This window comes from Nesoenas mayeri, assembly GCF_963082525.1.
Source record: "Nesoenas mayeri genome assembly, chromosome: 5".
Classification (NCBI taxonomy): Eukaryota; Metazoa; Chordata; class Aves; order Columbiformes; family Columbidae; genus Nesoenas; species Nesoenas mayeri.
Window position 1 is genome coordinate 67192159 of NC_137548.1, and position 18782 is coordinate 67210940.

The 18782-nt window shown below is 44.0% G+C and overlaps 1 protein-coding gene across 1 annotated transcript in view; it reads right to left on the reverse strand.

Moving 5' to 3' along the window:
• Positions 1–17029, reverse strand: part of ABTB2 (ankyrin repeat and BTB domain containing 2) — a gene marked incomplete at both ends in the record, with an annotated part of 120355 nt that extends 103326 nt beyond the window's left edge. The window contains one exon of the mRNA XM_080345476.1: positions 16165–17029. Within this exon, the coding sequence (XP_080201602.1) occupies positions 16165–17029 (865 nt within the window). The remainder of the gene's footprint in view (positions 1–16164) is intronic.
• Positions 17030–18782: the final 1753 nt, after the last annotated feature.

The following is an 18782-nucleotide window of genomic DNA, read 5'->3' on the forward strand; positions in this document are numbered from 1 at the left end:
ACCCTGTACCTGCTTTCCTGGGCAGCTGCTGCTTAGAGCCACATTTTCCAAAGGGATATTGAATGAGTCTTTGGTTCGTGAGTGCTTCACACCATAATGCAGCGGGCAGAGAAACTAAAATGTTTGCTTCTCGGTTCTCCACTTACACAGAACAGAGTGACTCCATTTTCCAAGTATAAATAGGCAGCATTCATGTAAGCGCAACTTTTAAAAGGTCAGTCAGTGATGACAAAAAATGAATGGCAAAAAATCTAAGCCTGTAATCCAAGGATCAACAGATCCTTGATTTTGAAGGTGTCTGGACAGTGATAATACTGATATATTCTATACACTACATTGGTGCCATAGATCTAACTCAGTCAAGGGAGCTAAAGGCATTTCCAAGAAGTGTATAGTAACATCGGACTGCCACACAGAGGACTTTAGTTCTGCATTTGGAACCTCTCCTTTCCCGTATTTCTTCACCACGCACAAAGCCACCATCTCGCTCACTGAAATCCATCAAGTCCAGGACTTCAGCGACACCAGGACATTGCATGGGGTAAGCCTGGATCAAATTAGTCCGGGCTCATTCTCGCTTTTGCCCCAGGGTTGTCAGATGACACTTCATCCTCCCACTCTTGTTTCTGTCCAACCGCACTGCAAGTTCTCTGGCCCAAAGATGATGCCAAATAAAGCGTTGGCACATAAGCCAGGGCAGGCTTGTTTCAAAGACAGGGTTTCCGGGTGTTTCTCTAGTCCAACACCATGACAAATCATCAAAGACCATGTGATGCCAGCATACAATGCGAGGCATTCTGTAAGCGACGGGGGACATGACGGCCGCTGACAGCTAAGTATGAATATACGGTCACAAGGCGCCGGAACGCATTCGTTCGCAAAGGTCTTTCATTCACTGAACTTCAGATGCTGTCCAAAAGGTTAGAGGCATCATGAGCTTCATTTAGCACATAAATAGAGAAAAATCATGTGGTCAAAAAGTTATACAACAGCTCAGTATCGCAGAGAAACGTCGTCAGAAACTAGGCAGGAGTTGGAAGACCTGGGATTGCCAACTGCTTTGGAGAGAACCTCCTGCTCGCTGCCTCCTCCTCACCACACTTCTGTGTCTTTGTCCCTGGAGCTTTGTCACTGCTCCTCTGCCCAGGCAGAACTCAGCAGCAGCTTCTGACCAGAAAGGCTTTTCCACACCCCAGGTGAGGCAGAGATGATGGTAGACCATATAATACACAGTACTGTACAGAACGTCCAGTATTCGTTTGGCAGAATGATAATGAGCAGAGGACGCAGGGGATGATACTGGGGTCCATAAGGGTCAATTTAAAATAACCTTGCAGCTACAAAAATTACAGAGCCAAATTCTTCCCAGGAGTGCCTGACGGTGCACCAAGGGCACTGACCACAAACCATTGCTTGGGAGGCTCAGGCTGGACATCTGGAGAAATTTCTTCTCTAAAGAGCGAGCAAGTTGCTCAGAGAGGCTGTGGGATCCACCACAAATCAAGATTTAGAGAGGCAAAGCCATGGCTGACCTGCTGTAGCCCTGGCAGGGGCTCAGCTGTGTGTGGGAGGTTGGACTAGATGACCCCCAGGAGCCCCTCCTAACCAGCTTTTCAGTCATTCTAATGTCACCAGCGCAGCCAAGATTTCCAGCTCCCAAACTACTCATTTATATTCCTCCTCCCACCCTTTCTTGGGTCTAATTCATAAGCTCGCAGTACTTTCACAATGAATGAATCAAAGATATCCAAAACCACCCAAAACACAGGCAGCAGTGAACTCCCAACCCCTGCAACCTCCCTGATGTCAGCGGGGACGCCGAATGTAACAGAGCATGTACCCATGACTAATGAAAATAAAGCCTACAAGATATATCTATATGAAACACTTCATTCCTTTCTTAAGTGCTGCTTTTGTCTTCACTTGTCATAAGCTGAGGAAGAGACAGGGCAAAGGGAGGGAGGAAGCACATAACTCACTACCCATAAAAATAAACCTAGTGTTCATTAAAGGCCTGAACATTTTGAGCATAACCAAATACTTAAGCCACGCTTAATGCTTTCAACTCCACTGCCTGCTCTGCCTGTTGTTACCAAAGAGCGGCTGATTACTTGCTTTAGGAAGTTAAGGCCAAAGAATAATGTCTCCCAAAGCGGCCAACCGGGAAGAAAAATATCTGTGAACAGCTGTGTGATTGCAGCACAACAGTTGTGGGAAAGCAGTAAAATAAGGTCAGATTCTGATCCATTACATCACTGCGCATTGAGACAAGCGCTGCTGCAGACAGAAGCCGTTACAAACGTAGAATAAGCTCTGAGTCCAGCGCACAATCTGTAGGATCGACAGCAGAATGCAGCTCATTAGCATAGCCACATGAATGCCATTATTCACACCAAGTTATGACTCCGTCGCTCCCAACCTCAGCACTCGCTGCGACAAGCCATGCGTGCCTTAAGAAAGAGGCGATGCAGACCCCAAGAGATCTCATTCTGCTTCACCTCCTCCGCTCCTACTGTTACATCCAATTACAGCTGCCAGTTATGCGAACTACCATGTGCTAGAGAACACCCCAAACGTGACCGCACCTTCCCAATGAAATGAAAATGCTGGTTGATGACCTTCCTTAAAAGCTCAATGGTCCCGTTTTTCTGATTTCGCTTCCGTTTGTAGGAACGGCCAATTGTATTACGCTCGTGTGTAATCACGGAGCAGGTTTCTGACCAAATCATTCAACCTTTTTGAAAAGGCATCTACTAGCCCCTTCCCTCCGTCTCAAAACTAATCTGGGTTTAACGGCTGGTGCATTTACTCACACCACTCAAAAATCTCTGCAACAAGTTAACATGATTACAATTAGTAAACTCTTCTGATACCATTAGGACTACGCAGGGATATATAACAAAGACACTGCACCAAGGAACTTGGAGTCTAAACACAGAAAATGTTCTCTTGTAAAACAAGAGTTGGGATTTTTGAGGGGAGATGGAGAAGTGGATTTCTCTCTTTATTTTTCCCCTCCTCAAAGACAAGAAGCAAAGGGGTTTGTGTTGGCCAGGACTGAACAAAGAGAAGCCACTATCCCAGGACAATAATTTACACATGGCAACTATAGAACAAGATGAGAGTTTACAGCAGTTCGGAATTTGTGCAGGTGTTTATACAGCGGCTTCTGCTCCTTAAAATGAGTAAAAGGAGAGTCAACGCTCCAACAAAAATCCATAGTGGTTTTGCTCCCTATCAAAACTTAACCTCATGCTCTCAACTTGTAGATCTGAATACATAACATATTTCTTCGCATCCCTGGTGTTCTGAAACAAACAATAGATGGAAGAAGGTTTTTTTTAAGTAATAAAGAAGGTCAAGCTATGTGATTAATGAATTCTTTAATGTGCTGTGCTGGTTTTGTTCCAAAATAAGCAGCTGCTTTATATAAACTGCTTCGTTTCTCTTCAACAGCAAGTCACAAAAAGTAGAAGAAATCACTCCCACACGAGTCTTTTAAAGCTCATGTTGTTCATCACATCACAAGCACAGAAAGGAACCTGTTGTCCCTGACCAACAGAAAAGCGTCCTCAGATGAACCAGTCCCATACAATGAATACTATACATTTTGACAAATATTCACCCAGAAAACTCCTTAGTAACAGTTAAGAAAATAACAAGGTTAGGCAAGCAACTGATCCTTAATTCATATCCATGTTCAGACCCAAAAGTCACATCAGAATTCATCTATCAATCCCTAATTAAGACAAATCAGATACAACTTCTCTGTCGTCTTCTAGAAATCACTACAGGTGACAAATCATTTGAAGCTCCATCGCTCAAGCTTTGCTAATATTTTAAAGTAAGAAATATTGTGTGTGTCCCCACAAGTGGCTCAAGGGACTCGACAATGAAAGATCTTGTACCTCTAAGCAAAATACAGATTGAAAATAGAAATGACAGCTTCTTGATATTGTGGAATTTCATAATCCACAATAGATGGTTCAAATCAGCCTTACTCAGTCACTGAAGCACTACTTTGCTATACACTCTCATCAGGGAAATACTTGGCAGTGTTCACATGTAAATCAGCAGCAGCTTTTTGGATCATCTCTTCTAATGGGGAATCAGCTCAGACTTTTCAGAATTCCGGTGTTTCGCTAGAATGCTTTTCAGAAACACAATGCGCTGCTAAAGACTCAGGCAGATGGCTTGGCCGACTTAGTTCACAAGCGGAAAATTCAGTTGGATTTTATTTAAAATAAAATATAATAATCAGCAAGTCTTTTTGAGACTATATTACCCATAAAAACAGCAGCAGTAACTGGAAGATACAGGGTCACAAAATGGACTGTTTCGTTAACATATCCCAGCCCCAGGGTTAAACGCTACTGAAGTTATTTGATTTCTAAATGGGATTAATTGGTAGCTTTGGCCTCATTGTTGGCAGATTCATCACCATCGCAGATCTCACCTCACTCCTGTTCACACTTCCCCTCTTCCATGCAGCTCTAAAGGGACTAGACACACAGGTAAGGCAAGCGGCAAGCAGTTCTTACAGCCAAATAAAAGCTATGGATGGAAAATGTCCAGCGAACAAACCACCCTCTTGTACGATTCCCTTCAGTCAGAACCAAAAGCCACAGATCAGTCTGTTCTGTCCATCCAGAACACATCATTAGCATGACGCTCAGTGTAGGCTTGTTGTTATTTCATCTTCTATACAAAGATTAAATTGGCAACTGATGGATAAATTATTCTCTCCCATCATCCCCTGACCGGTTGCACACTACTCTTTGGGAAGCTTTGCAAACAAGGCGGCTCGTTACCTGTAGATAATTACGCGCACTCTGTCATTGGCAGATAAAACCGTTTGATCACCAAAGCAACCCACCCCAGTACTCCCTGTTTCAAACTATAGTTCAAAGAAAACACATTGATAACTCTAACCCTATAGATTTAACCAGCACTAGAAAATTATCCAGCTCCATGAATCAAACACCCTGGGTGTCTCTGTGCCTTGATGGACCATACAAGGACACTCCTATGGCCATACTCTATACCTCTCTGAACTCTCTATATTTGCTACTACATACAACCCAGACCTTGTTCCTGAAAACAAAACTAAATCCCAAAGGGGTGGTGGGTCCAGGGGAAGATTTAGGGGCTGCTCCTCTGCTCGATGTGCGGAGACAAAACTCCGGTTTACTCCACAGGGACCTGACTCTCCACTGCTTTCCTCTTCTTTCAGACCAGCACAGCCAATTAAGCGAGGGCTGAATCAGGCCCCTCACGTATAAATGGATCCATTTGAAGCTACACACGTTACTTTACAGGGAAAAAATTCAAGCTTTTAAAAAAATGAGCATATAAAATGACGTTTAAACACGCACGCGCGCACGCACACCCGAGCCAGTTTTCCTTTGCGCTGCCTGTCGAGCAGAACAGATACCCTGTTCTCCGAGTCCTTTTTAACTGCAAACCTTCCCCTGGCCGTGTGTATTTTGGAGCCTTTCCCACCCTGCCATGATTTCCTGTCTGAGTCTGCAGCCCGTGGCAACGGCACAGAATTGGAGTGCAGGCTTTGCAGATGCCAAACGCCCCGTGCCAATTTAACATCTTCTGCCAGAATATATATACATTATCTAAGTCTTGGCTATACAGCAAGAATTACCTTCATGCTAATAAACTATATTCATTTTCATTGATAAATTGCGCTTGCCTTAGGGGAGCTCTGGAGTTGTGCAGTGAATGTAAAAGACCACAATCACACAGCTTTGCATCTACATCATCACACTGATTGTTATAAATTATATTCTGAGCTGCTGGTCAAGATAGAAGAAACTTCACAGTTTTACCACTCAGTCACAGTGTTAAAAAATACAAACAAAACCAAACACAAACTAAGCAAAACAGCCCCCTCCCCAAATCGATTGATGTGCAGCACATACATCATCCCACAAGATAACCTGTGATGCAAGCTGCATTTTCATATGTCTGCAACAAATCCATGAGACGCAAGACGATACACACAGGAAAAAAGTGCCAGAAAAAAAACTTGCTTTCCATCAAAAAACGTCGTGTTAAATATGAATCTTCCTCGAGTGGCTTTAATAGGAGACTCTGCATCTGGCGTTGCCTTGAAAGAACAGGGCGAATTGGGTGATGGAGGGAAGGACACGCTTTTTTCAGGGAATAATATTAACCAGAACACACCGGCCACCCCCATCGCACTCATCACTGCGGCTACAAAGCGCCGGCAGCATATAGATGCTTTACATCCCCCCTGCCCCAGCGCACACACCAGGACATCCAGGTTTCCACCATCAAAGCTTCTCCCACCTCGAGGTGTAAAGCCTTGAAGTTTATTACCAAGTACTAAACCAAAACTACCGCGGACAAACACGTGGCCTCAATCCACGTGATTTCAGTGGAAGAACCGAAGCAAATGCTTCAGAAAGAATCCAGTCTTTGCTCATAAGCACAATTATTCCTTTGCTATTGTGAGGAATCACAGACTAAAATCCATAAGCCAATGCTTTATTCTGTAGTGAAACTCTCTGGTCTATCAGCACTGGTAAATAAACACACTGGATTTTTCCCCCCCTCAAGCCTAGTTCAGAAATCTGACCCATTTGCTTGACTTTCTGCCTTTTTCTCCTACCCACCCCACCCCAGGTAGGAGCATTATTCAGAACTAAGAGATTCACAGACCTATTCCTGATATCGATCAAAACTCCCTTAAAGCTAATAGAAATTATTCCTTTTGCACCAGCAAGATTAAGCTTTAAGTTAAGCACTTTTTGCATAGATTCCAAGTTTGCTTTCAGTGGCAGCTCATTGACAACAATTCTGACAACTTTACTACTTGACGATCTCACTGTCATCACCCTCAAGTATAAGTTCAAACAAAACTGATACTCACTCAAGCCAAAATTTCCATGTTTACTGCCAAAGCATAAAATAAACTTTCATAATGCTTCTTGAAAAATAAAAATAGCCCACAGACAAGCTTCAGAAGTCTTTATATACTGACAACAGAATGAAATGGTTTATTAAAAGCAACTAATGAAGATGATGTGTTGTGGTCGCTACTACTATAGTTGTCCATCTTCCTCCCTCCACTCTAAGTCCACTCTAAGTTAAACTATCACTCCAGTGAAAATATCCAAAGACACCTTATAAATTTGATATAATACCTTAAAAGTACCAGAAACCGTACTAAGACCATAGTAAAACTGCATGAGTTCAACTCTGGAGCAATTTTTATGATCTCTAGACTAAACAAGACTGCCAGTGTAAGTTGAGCTCAAAGCCGGATGGGAGGTGGATGGAAGATAACATTCAAACCAAAGAGTAGAAATTCAACGTGCAATTAACCAGAAATTATATCCACCCCCACAAAGGAAATACATTTCAACATATATTATCTCGTGTATTATTAAAACACACACACAGCCCTAACGTTTTGATTAGAACACACCGATTCCTGTCCCTGGTCCTCATCCTGACACCTCTTCCTCACCCACCATAGAAGGCTGAGACTCTATTTTAGGTTAAAAGAAGCTGCGGGGACCAAGTGGACCATAAATCCAAGTGGATTTAAAGATGAGTGAACTGTCTAAAAGCAACTAGAAAACTGGGGTTTTGGTTTCATCTAGCAGGTGTGACATCTGTGCTGCATGGAGCGTTGGGTGCTCATTTAAAGACAACAAGCCAACAAGAAAATGATTTTTACTAAGTTCTATTAAAACATCAAGACAGATTGAAGAAAGAATATGAGGCCAAACTGGCCTAATTCCCTACTTTAGCTATTTGCCAATATTCAACTCTCACCCTTCAGCTGGCAGAGCAGTGTGTTTTATTCACAAATAACAACATGTAAATATTAGAAGAAAATCTATTCACTGCCACATTGGAATTAATCAGGGGAAAAAAAAAGCAGAGCTATATAGGATAAAGAAAATAATAGATAATAATTAAGCCTCTGCATGTTTATCTCTTTAATGTATAAGTCCCAGTGTAAACACACAGTCATATTTTCTTCTTTATTCTCCAGGATCCAGGCAACAGATTGCAGATTGGGCTAGAAATGAAAGTAACAGAAACATCCAACATGGACTGTAATGTTATAAACATTAACAAATGGGACAAACACATTATGTCTTCCATAGTGTTCCTTCCCCCTCATCCCTGAAATATCATAAACAACTCTTACTTTGATCCTGCACAGCCCCATAGCAAATGGATCCGTTGTTATAAATCTACATGGAGGAACTGAAAAGCTGCTCTGAAATGTTTATTTGGTTTCAGTTCTGAGTCTTTATGCAGTGATTATACCACAAATAGCCTCCATCATCTCAAGCATTTTGGTGTCACCGCACAAAAACTTCAGCAATTAAGTATATTTTCCACAGTTTTCCTCTTTTTTGCTTATGTCAAGACTTTTTCAATTTTTGGACAGGGACAGCCAAATGTAGTCTTAGGTAAAACACATGAACCATGTAGACCCAAGATGATTAAGAAGATGCTTTGCCTCCTTCTGTCCCTCATACTGCACAGCCTGAAAGACTTAAAGAATTGAGTGAAACCTTCCTCAGAAGCTGCTATTTTTCTCAGTTCCAACACGAGTAGCCTGGTGAACATTAAACAAGTTTTAAGAAAGAAATGGTCCAGCTGTAATAATTAAACAACTAGAACAAGACAGACAAGTGCTCATGTGTGCAACTAACCCAGGAGCCATCTGGGTCAAACCCATGTGAAGAACACGGGGCAGTTTTTGCTGGGTTGATAGAAGAAGTGTGCACAACAATCCCTGCGACCTGATTTAATGATCACCGCTGGTTACAGTCACAGTCTATTTCAAAGAAACGTTTCATGTTAACATCATAGTGAAGACCGATCCAAACAACAGCCTCCTGGGCGACCACCACAAAAGACATCAGTTAGACTACAGCTAATGAAATCACGTCGTTAATAACAGGTTTTGAGCAGATGAGGAGGAAGTTTACAATTCTACGGGACTTTCATCTGCAAGCAACACATAAGCCAGTAGGTTTTAACAGACACAGATTTTCGAGCTCAGAATTCCATTGGACTTGAGCTGGAGGGACTGATCCTCAGTTTCCTGGAGACGGCTGCAGTTGTACCAGTGATATTCACACTATAAACTCTGTCCCACGTTCCCCAGAGCTGCAGCCACCACCCTGTCAACCTGCAGACACCTCAATTACAGGCTGACGAACCATCCTGCCCAGACCTGGCCCAGCACTGGTCTCTCCAGTTGCCCAACGCACCAAGTCACACCCGCCACAGCCCAACATTTCCTAAGGACCAGGCTGAGCTCACAGGCCCGGCTTGGTTTGTGACCTAAGTCGGAAGACAAGTCTGGATGCGTTTGGGTGAAGGAACGAACCTTTCGGCATTGGTGCCTTTCCTCTTCCTATTATCGCTTTCTCGTGATAAGGTGTGTGCTGCCAACAAGATGACACCATTTAAAACGTTCTCCTTGCTCATAAATGCACAACTTGGAACCCTTAAGTTGACTAAGATGCTCTCAACAAGACCCAGCACTCGTAATTATTTTCTTAAACGTAGCTCTTGTTCTGTTAGGGAAGGAATCAGAGTTCTGTTGAAATATTTTTGTCCCAATTTGTAAATTAAGAAAGCATGAAGCCACCTTTGTACTGGTTTTACCATTGCCTCAGGCTTGCTTACAACCATCATCCTACACACTTATGTTCAAAACGACATGTAAATTAATCCTATTAAAACAAAAAGAGCATCAGAAATTATTGTTATTCGTTTGTCCATCAGCCTGAATTCCCATAGTTCAATGTGAGCAAATGGACATTTTCTTATGTTGAATATGTAAGAGCGTAATAGGTGGAGTAGAACTTAGTCAATGAGAAAGGTTTTCTTAATGCCCAGAGTGTAAAAAGCGGGACTCTGAGCCTTTAACAGTGTGAAAATGTTTATAAATAAGGACAACATATATTGACTTGAAAAGCTTAGCACTGACTAAATGCAAACTGAGTGCTAAAACATAAATAATTATTTAGACCTTGTTTCCAAACATTCAGAAGAATAAAGATTGCTGAGGGATTTGCTAGGTGGTTTTATTATGTTTAGAAGCCTCTGTTTCTACAATGGGCAAAACACTGAATATAAACACCTGTTCATTTTACAAAAGGACAAATAGCAGCTTAGCGAGGACCACAGGATTATTATTACCTTTGGCCCTATTTCTCCATTTTCTTGCATTTCTGCAAGATGAGTTCTTTTAAATAAATGAAATTACACCTAATTCAACATTAAGATCTTGGGTTTAAGCTTCCAAGCGCAAACGGGCACTTTTGAGCTTCATTTCTTTCTGAAGTTCAGTGCTTGTGTCCTAAGCCCAAGCCCTTCTGCAGCTTGATAACTCTGTAAGAAGTTAATTTTATGCAGTCTATTGTAAATAAGTCTTTTCAGTACTTCTTTTAAGCTAAAGCATTGCCCTGGCAATGTCGCATCCCCGTGCATTACACCACCAACCTGGGGAAAGGCACAGAAAAATGAAGCAGATAAGGGAGGATGCTCTAAATGCGCCATTAACTAATTGAATCGTACCAGGTACGTGAGCAGAAATAATTGATTACAACGTTAAAATAACATTAACAGGCAAATGAGATTTTTTCAGTGTAAAAACATCCAAACACAGTTTATTCAAAACTCACTGCCGCCCTGTCTTGGTTTTGGAATAGCCCCAGATTAGGTAGAACTAAGATTTCAAACCACGTACAATAGTTACAGCATCCATGTGCTGGGCCAGTGCTGATCTCAGAAAGATGAGGCAATTTGTGATGCCAGAGATCAGTTTGGGACGTTCACTGAAAATCATCAATTCCCCCCAGATCAGATGAGTTTTGGTTTCAAATTGGTGAGAAATTAGATGAGGTACATGAAAAATAAAAGAAAACCAAACACTTTGTTTGCTCAGTTCAGAAAGACCAGCTGACTATACACTCTAAGGTCTTCAAACGGGAAATTAGAGGATTTCGTTTGAATTATTCCAATATCAGAAGACGTGTATATCAACTGTATCATATTCTATTATTGAGAATGTGAACACTCAAAGCTCATTCCTCATTTTCTGCAAGCACACACAAAAACCCCATGCAAGAGCACCCCAAACACCGCACACGTGTTCATTGAAAAATTAAACATAACTAAATAAAAAGCACAAAACCCTGTATAACTTTTGCTTTTCCATACCAAGGATCAATTTCTATGCCGGCCTCAGTTCAACCCCCTTTAGCAGCAACAACAGATTCCAGCCTCAACACAACAGGTCATTGACTTTTCTCTCCAAGAGGTTCCTTCCCCACACTGATTCCACTTCAAATCCAAATACCAGCATTTGCTGCCAGTGGTTATAGACTGAAGGAGTCCCAGCACTTGTTCTTCAACCAACTGCACTCAAAGGACCCAAATTTTATCGCCAGGATGTAACATCAGCAATTTGAAGTTTTCTTTTACTATCACCAAATTAAATATATAGATAAACACATAAAACCCACTATAAGGCAAAAAAAAGGGCATTTTAGCTTCACTTGATCTACCCTTTAACATAAGCAAGATGCATATCTGCAGATGTTTGTATTTTCACCAGTGCACCCAATGGTTTGCATTAGTAGGAGAGGTGAGCATGTAGATACAAGCACTAACATTTAGGCTTAAAGAATTGGTGCCTGTGGGTCTGTGGATATAAATCCGAGCTCTTGGATGTGTAGGAGTAGAGCACACAGGGTGTGTTGGGGGCGAATTAATAGAGAGGTGAACGAAGCTATAGTTCACATAGGATCCTACCTATGGAAATGTAGGTTGGTCATGTTCCTGACCAGCAAACCCCTGTAAGCAACAACATCTCCAACTGCTGCTCCAGATACGATGACACCAAAGACAGAGGTGTTTGTGCAATTTTTAAATTAATTGCAAACCACCTGCACCCCTTCCAATGTGCAGCTTTTGCCCCAAATAGCTGTGAAGCTGACGGCTTATGAAAACCAATGAGGCTCTTTATGAGCACACCAGTTTGTTCAGTTCACATAACAAAAGGATGCTCTATTTATTGAAATGTCATGATTTTTTCCCCCCCCATGCTGGATTTCAGTACACTACCATGAAGCAAACAAAAACCAACCAACCAACCTTATTTCAGACCACTTTGATAACTGTAAAAAGGAACTTTATAATGGCCTAGCTCTAAAAATCCTCAATGTTAAAAATCAGCTATAATTTCAAATCTATATCAGATATCTATATCAGAAATATAGAAGAAAATGGGAGGAGTTAGCGATACTAAATCCAAAGCCCATGCTTGACGCTTGCTGGGTTGTGCCACAGCATTTAGGATCAAAGAGAAGAAAAATCCATCCCTGCTCTAACTTTACTGAGTCCAAGTCATTCCCTCCCACCACGAGGCAAGATTACACATTTCCCTCTCAACCCCTTTCTAAGAAACAGGTCCCAAGACACAAGTTTCTGTTTCTATTACTCATCAGCTGAGCAAACCACCCAGCTAATTAGTGCATTACTTCCTCTGCAAAGAGCTCCAAGTGTTTCAGCTGGGAGGTGTGTAAAGAAACTGTGTTACCAAGTTAAATTCCACCCCCCTTTTGTCTTTGCAAAAACATCTGTCAACACTTATATCTCCAGAACACCAGGATGTGCTGGTACATTAAATAGCACAGCAGGTGTAGTGGCTGTCGCGGGAGCGTCCGGCGATAACCAGATAGTTAAGTGCAATATAAGGGCTGTAGTTAACACTGCAATAATATCAAATCGTATTTGCAGCGCTGACAGTTCAGATTCTAATGAACCGCGCGCCAGCCAAACACAGGAACATCAAGTACAAGAATCGCATCTCCAAGGTAAGTTCATATTTCTCCTCAGCTCCCAACAAGCATTTTATATTAATAGACTCTTACTCCACATTAGCACGTCGCAAAATCCCTGTGGAACTACCAGATGCGTTCTCTACTTCAGCTGTATCAAACTAACACATATCTCCATCTAATTACAAAATAGAAAATAAAACTTACATTCCAATGTACACGACTGCTTTATTTTTTCACTTTCTAGCTGCTATGTGGCTCAGTAGCTGCTTAGGTTTGATTTTATTCCCACGTAGGCTCTGTCTGGAAAGCCTTAAGCCACCCGGAGAGCTCTGCAGAGCTCCCAACCACGAGCTCCGGTGCCATTCCTGCTCCTGAGCTCCAAGAATGAAGTCAGACCTCACACCAACAGCAGCAAAACTCTCCTAGGAGCAGCCAACAGTTGACTCGAACAGCTTCACAGAAAGGGCAAATAAACAGATAAGCCACAGATGATTATTTATTTTTAAAAAAATACTATTAAAATTCCCCTTCAGCATTCGCCGGGTTTTAAATTTCACCCTTCGCACACCAGGTGTTGATTAACACACGTTGGTTACAATGCAGCATATTAAGCTTTCAGCCTCTAAAAACCTTCAGAACAGTGACCGGACTGTGGTCTTTGATGGGAGATTATACCGCTGAAGAAACGCAGCTCTAAGCCCCAGCCCCTTGAGAACGTACAAAGATTTATGTCTTTACTTACTGTTTCTTAGACTCCAAAGAAGTACACTACCCTGATCTAATAAGGAAAATCGTACTCAATAGATCATAATGCCAGAAAGGTCCATTATGATAATCCGGCGCAATCTTCTGCATGGGACGCTGCCACGGATCTCAGCCAGAGATTGCGATGCTTGACTGGAGCTGGAACTCAACCTCTAAGTGCTTTTTATCTCCAGCATCAAACCCAGCGCTCTAAAAGCACACTCAAATATACACCAAGTTCCCAATTTATGACTACTCCATTAAAACGTCCTCACTGGAAAAGAAACAAAAATGACACTAGAGGAAGACTTTCTGATCCTCATACTGAAATAAATTCAGTTATTTCAGTGCTAGATCCGTCTCAGATTTAAATGAATGTAAAAGACAAGATCATTTGAAAGCACTGTGGGGAATGATGTGAATACTACTAATTTACAATTCCTACGGGGAGAAAGAATAAAGAAGTTATTTCAAGCTTTTTGCATCCCTATAAAACCATTTGTGGTCTTACAACTGCAAGAAAAGCCATTTAGAAGATTCACTGACTTGTGTCAGGGTAAAACACCAGTGACAGACTGTCACAGGAAATCACAGGATACCTTCATGTGCGGGTTTATTCAATTTTCAGACTTAAAAAATGCATTCAATTATTGACGGAATTGATCTGAAAGACAAGAACAACAAAAGAGGCAACAGAAGCCAATCCCTGTGTGGCCGGTGGCTGCTCGGTATTGGGCTACACAAGCGTTATCGTAACTGACCATTTGGTGCTTTGAATATTTATAAGCATTTCCCTGCACAGCGGCTCGTGTTGCCCCATTGAACACCAGCTTCCATTCATCCATTGCAATTTTTCCAGGGGGATTTCTTTTAAGGCAAAAAACGCTCTGCAAGGGACTGATTCTTCCTCCCCATTTCACACACAGAACCCAGGTAGCAGAAGCGCTGAAATGCACATATTACTTTGCAGAAACGCAATATTTTACTCCAGTTTCCCCAAATAATGAACAAGAGAGGGAACCCAAGCCTCTTTTTTGACCTGGTGACATACACCCTCATGGTACACAAAGAATTATGGCAAGCGGACAGGGGACAAAACATCCCCATCCCTTTACAGTCTGACATCTAAGTATCTCGTAATTTAAAGAGTAGATGTCTGTGTTTGACAGCTCTTGTACCAGTGCCAAGAGAACATCCCAAAGGGCTCTTAACATTTATTTCACATACATTGAGCAACATTGTCAGTGGACAGAGGGCAGGCAGAGCGCACAAGAGAGGTTTTGTGAGCACTTTAATAGCAGCCAACCTTGTACGTTGTCATCTGAACCCGGCTGACTCAACAGGGACATCTACACCCATCTACCAGCGACCTGAATCACCACTTCATTGCTTTGCTGTGGGATGACTACAGGAAATCAGTGCACCCAAGGAGCAGAAGTTGAGTCAGCCCTTCTCTGACAAAGTCATTTGCTACTAATGTTCACCTAAGGTGTACTTTTTCCCCAAAGAAAATCCCCTCCTTTACTCGTCTCCCATTACATTATCTTTTGAAGAGGTTCAAGCCACTTGGTTTTATAGAGTTAAATCCAAAAGGTACCACATGTGGAATATCTGACCGTAACAACAAGGCCAGCAAAAGCTATGAAGTTGTGTGCGGTACACAGAACAGTTTCCCAAACTGAATGCTTCTTTAAGTTTTCCATGGAAAAATATGGTACTCCTCAGTGTGACAGTGCAAAATAAACAGGGCAGCTTCTTAACACAACTGTCATGACTTAAGCCTTTCAAATCGCTCCTCAGCCTCAGAGGAAGACGCCAACATTCCTCTATCTGCTTATTTGCTTAACTGTTCAAAAAGCCTGCTTTCTAAACAAATTACAGAGGTAAGTACCTTAATGCTATGTTATTCTCATCACTGAGGCACCATCCTACATGCTCGCTCTGGCAAGCCGAGCACAAGCTCCTGTTTATTGCACGAGTGTAATTACAACACAGGTTTCTGCTAAACCAGAAGGAAGCCCAAGTACCATGTAGTTATGTGTTTTTGCTCAGAAACTGACTTTACTACCGCAAAGAAAAAAAAAAAAGACATTAAAAACTGTTGTTTTCCCTCTCCAGGCTGTACACGGGAATAGCATCTTTAAGAGGAAACTGCAAGATACTTGAAGACAGTTGAAATTTTGCCTAAAAACAATAGCGGTATTTTCTGAAGAGCAGCTTGTAAAGCACATTTCGCCCTATGGTTACAGAGACACGTTTACACACCAGTTATAGTAAAACAGCAGCTGGTAGAAAGTCAGGGGACATTTGCGAGGACGACGGGGTTTGGTTTCCCACAGCCTCCGCACTTTTATGAACTGGCACATCTTAAGGATAACGCAGGATCCTTCTCTCCTGGTAAAACCATCAGGTCTGCTTTACGCACACACAAACCACAACCAAGATGCAATTCAGATGAAGAGCAAAAGCAAAAATAACCCCAAGTCTACAGAGATCAATGGATTTACTGTAAAGCTTGCCAGTACGAAGCTCAGAAATGGTAAAAGCTGGATCTTACCATTCGCATTTTTCCCACAGATGAGATGCTCATAAGGTTGCAACACTCCCCAAAGTTCAGCATCGTTGTTGATGACCATCTCCAGGATTTCAGCCGAGATCTCCCCTCCTCCACCATCCGGGCTCTGGCTTGCCAAAACCCGAGCCTTAATCTCTTCTACAAGGTTCTCCATACACGCGGTTAAAGAGATGGCCGCGTATTCATGGATCCTAACCGAGATCCTCGTGTCCACCATCCACCTGAAAAACCTCCCCACCGAAAAGGTGAGGCCGCACCGCGCCGATTTCCCTTTCCTCAGCCCGTCCCCGGCGCTCATGCTGTACAGAGACAGAGCCTTGACGGTGGCCAAGACGCAGCTTTCCGACAAGGACCAGCTCTGGATGAGCTTGACCGCGCTCTGCACCTCGAAGCGGGTGCACTTGGAGTGCATCACGCTGAGGCGCTGGGCTTCCCTGGACACCCTGATCAGCGCACGTCTCAGCAGCTGCGAGAGCCGCCGGACGGCTTCCTGAGAAAAGCTCCTGCCCTTGCCATCTCCCTTCCCTTTTCGGAGGATTTTTGCGATGTCTTCATCAGTCCAAGGGTATTCCTCTAGATCCGGCAGCTTAGGGCACTTGGAAAAGATATCGGCGACCTCGGGGTCTTCTGGGAGAACAGTGTTGACGGTGTCCCAGCTGTTGTTCCTACTGTTCATGGAGCCCGAGTAGCACCACCAGTTGCCTCTGTGCTGGGAAGAGGTGAAGGCTTGGGAGTTGGACTTGGACGAAGAGAGACTGAGGGACCTGCAGGAATCCCCTGCCCCATAACCAGAGTCCAAAGTTAAATCCTCCAGGGTCTTCAGAGTAGAGCTGTATATCCCAGCCATAGGAAAAGACGGGCGAAGCCGAGCGCGGAACAGAGCACGAAAGGTGAGGCTGGCGCGGATCCTGCGCCTACCGAGCGGCCGCCGCCTGCCCCGCCCGCGGCGCGGGAGGTTGCGCAGCCCAGCGGGAAGGAGCGCTCCCCGCACGCCGGCTCCGCCGAGGAGCGGCTACCTCCATCCCGCGGGGCGGCTGCGCTCGGCCATCTTCTGCCTCGGGAGGGACGGGCGGCGGCGGCGGCTGCCCGGGCAGGTCGTGCGAAGCGGGGCGCGGCGGGCTGGCTACGATCGGCCGGGCCGGGACACTCGGCGGCGGCTCCGACTCAACTTCTCCGCCGCAGCTCCGCCGGGCCCGGCCCCGCAGCGCCGCATGCAAATGATGTGCAGGGAGAAGCACCAATCAGCGGCGCCGACGGGGGGCGTCTCCGCCAGTGAAATGCGAGCTGGGGCGGAGAAATATGCAAATCGCGGGGGGTAGGCGGGGCGAAGGGCGGCGAGGACCGCGGCGGAGCTCCCCCGGTTCGGGCCACCGGCCTGCCCGGATCTCCGCGGCGGCTCCTCGGGGCGAGGGGTCGCGCATGGCTGGCCCCGCGGGGATCAGCGCCTGAATGGAGGATTGTGCGGGCGGGCGCGAAGCCGGCGTGCCGGCTGCTGAAAGGAGCCTTTGTGCGGCAGTTTACACAGCCCTGACCTTGAACCGTGAGCTGGGTACGAAGCGGAGGTGTCTGGTTTGTTTCTCCGCTCCCTCCCGCACCCCCTGCCGCGATCGTCCTGCCCGGGGTGCGCGGGACGAGGGCGCCTCCTGTCGGCTGCACCGCGGCAAAGCGCCGGGGACCGGCGCGGGGGGGCAGGAGAAACCCCCGCACTAAGCAATTCAACTTTTACCTGCAGTTTTCACACCTTTCTGCAAGGTATAAACCATCCCCAAAGTTCACAAGGCCCGTACTATTATTTTATACATATATATATATACACACACACACACTTACAGATATATATATATACACACACACATTTTTGTGTATATATATATATATATATATAGCTAATATTTAGGGCCACCCAAGTATCAAATCATCCGGGCAGACACGTTTTCTCAGGCCTTGGAGCCCAAAAATCACATTTGCAGTAGGTGACAAGGATCAGACACAGAAAGCGAAGGTGGCCAAGAGTCCATGTTAATGCTCAGCTTAGTTTCACTTCTCTGTACAGGAAACCGCAGTGGCTACAAATATCTGGAGGGGTTTAAAAGACACGTAGACGAGGTTCTGATGGACGTGGTTTGGTGCCAGAGTTGCGCTATGGTTGGACTCTATGATCCTGAGGGCCTCTTCCAACCTAAATTATTCCATGATCTGTAACTCAGCATATTTCCAGCACTGATGTTTTCGACAGCTTTCTTATTTACAAACACAGCGTTTCACTTCTGCTCTTGCAGACACATAGAAGCTCATTTCGCTCTAAGATGATGTTTGATATTTAAAACACTGGGCTGACCGCAATGACACCCCCTTTACAAAGCAACAACCAACATGTCAAATGCTTTGACACTTGTTTTGTTGTTTAAAAAAGTGCATTTACAACTCAAAAGGTAAATATTTTGCAGTCACGCTCATGGAGCGACAATCTCTTCTCAGCATGTGATACTTTCCCTTAATAACCACTTGCAATAGAGGAAGTAAAAGGGTTGTGTTTGTGTACAACCTGATGTAGAGTGCCGTGCTTTCCTACAAGGGCTGGAGCCAACAAAGACTTTGAG